The 2,330-nt window shown below is 40.9% G+C and overlaps 1 protein-coding gene across 1 annotated transcript; it reads left to right on the plus strand.

Annotated features, from left to right (window-relative positions):
- Positions 1-342: 342 nt before the first annotated feature.
- On the plus strand, positions 343-809 carry LACBIDRAFT_334913 (uncharacterized protein; the record flags this gene model as incomplete). Its single annotated transcript, XM_001889739.1, has 2 exons — positions 343-735; positions 801-809. 2 exons carry the CDS (start codon positions 343-345, stop codon positions 807-809), a joined length of 402 nt encoding a protein of 133 aa, XP_001889774.1.
- Positions 810-2,330: the final 1,521 nt, after the last annotated feature.

The following is a 2,330-nucleotide window of genomic DNA, read 5'->3' on the forward strand; positions in this document are numbered from 1 at the left end:
CCCCTTGGTCTGTGGTCTTTTTGCGGTCTATAGACCAGTTTCGGTCTGCATCGGTTTTAACCGGTTTATGACTGGTCTTTAGGCTAATATTTTAAGATTATGAATTGGTAGATTTATTAACATCTCTATTAGGTTCAAAATGAGCCCAAGAACGTCAAATTCTGTTAGGAATTGGTGCTTCTATAAAATAAGTCTGGTACATCTATTATTCCCAAAAGTAATTTACATTTTACAGCTATTTGTATAAATGATGGCAGTAGGGCGAAAATAGAAATACATTATATCTATGATGCAATTAGAAAAATTTGAGCATTTTCACTGCTTTCCACTTGTCTCACTACCATGGTCTACCGCAAAATATCGCCTGACATGAAATTGGCTGCCATCAAGCTATATGAAAAGAATCTTCTTTCTCTCGACGACATTCTCGACTGCTGTGGACTCTTGGAGCGAACCTTCTGGCATGTACGCAAGCTCTATCAGGAAACCGGTGACATTGTGCCTCCCACATGCACAACCCGAGGTTGGCCGAAAAAACTACACTTCGACGACGTAACCTATCTCTTGGCTTTGGTCCATCAACAGCCTGACTGGTTTTTGGATGAGCTTCTCGATCTTCTTGATACAAACAGGTTCATATTGGTGCATTACACGACTATTCACTGGGAATTAGAGCGTGCTGGGGTATCTGTGAAGAAATTGCGGATCATTGTGAAGGAACACGATGAAGGACTGGTGGGTACCACTTTTATCATATAAATAAGGTAACTGCCTAGGGCTCCCTGTGTATAAGTCCACAGTCTTTATGATAGGAATCATTCCAGTTACCATGTCTATTCATTATGCGATTTTCATTAGTTATCTGGCCGATATCATTGTGCTTTTCATTATTTATCTGGCCAATATCATTGCGATTTTCATTAGAAACCTGGACGATATCATTGGAAATTTCATTAGCTACTTGGTCAATATCATTTGCGATTTTCATTAGTTATCTGGCTGATATCATTGTGATTTTCATTAGAAACCTGGGCGATATCATTGCAATTTTCATTAGAAACCTTGGTGATATCATTGGAAATTTCATTAGAAACCTGGGCGATATCATTGGAAATTTCATTAGCTACTTGGTCAATATCATTGTGATTTTCATTATTTATCTGGCCGATATCATTGCCATTTTCATTAGAAACCTGGGCGATATCATTGGAAATTTCATTAGCTACTTGGTCAATATCATTGTAATTTTCATTATTTATCTGGCTGATATCATTGCAATTTTCATTAGGTGCCTGGGTGATATCATTGCAACTTTCATTAGCTACATGAGCAATATCATTGCGATTTTTCAAATGTAGCCCTGGGCATTTCATTGTGATTTTTCAAATGTAGCCCTGGGTATTTCATTGTGATTTTCCAAATGTGGCCCTGTGCATTTCATTGCGATTTTTCAAATGTAGCCCTGGGTATTTCATTGTGATTTTTCAATGGATACCCAGGGCATGAATGCTTTGAATACAGAACATCAGGCACTGCCTTCAGGGTCCACTTCAGGGTCCATCCCAAAAGGGAAATATCACCTGGTTTGACTAAAAAGTGAAGAAAACCAAGAGGAGAATGACTTTACCTATCAGGGTCCATGTAAGAGGATGTTGGGATGATGGTCACATGAAAATGCATGGTAACTGGAATGATTCCTATCATAAAGACTGTGGACTTATACACAGGGAGCCTTAGGCAGTTACCTTATTTTTATGATAAAGGTGGTACCCACTAGTGGATGAAGATCTACGAGCGGACTTCATCCGGCGAATGGGCCAGTACAGTGCCGAGGAAATTGGATTCCTCGATGAATTCTCAAAGGATGAATGAACTACCCAGCACCATCGTGGTCGAGCGAAGAAGGGAAGACGAGCTTGTATGAGGGGTGTTTTCGTGCGCAGGCGTAGAGTGTCTGGAGAGGGTTTGCTCACACTGGATGGAATTGTCGCCAGCACGGTTGTTGAGGGTTCCATGACAAGGGAGAAATTCCTCTATTTTCTTGAGCACACCGTTGTGAGTATTGTGTTTTCTATTCCCTGATAGGTCTGACATGACAGCACAATCTCTATTAGATGCCCTTGACATCGCCGTACCCTGGCAAACTTAGCGTTCTTGTCATGGATAATGCCCGTATCCATCATGGAGCGGAGATATTAGAGCTTGCCGAGAGATTTGGTATGCTTTCTTGATTCTTTGTGCCTTATCAATGTCCAATAGTTTCTATTTCAGGTGTCCGAATCATCTTCCTCCCACTGTACTCCCCGGACCTGAATCCGATTGAGGAAGCA

Source organism: Laccaria bicolor, genomic scaffold (genome assembly GCF_000143565.1).
Source record: "Laccaria bicolor S238N-H82 LACBIscaffold_72 genomic scaffold, whole genome shotgun sequence".
In the NCBI taxonomy this organism is placed as follows: domain Eukaryota; kingdom Fungi; phylum Basidiomycota; class Agaricomycetes; order Agaricales; family Hydnangiaceae; genus Laccaria; species Laccaria bicolor.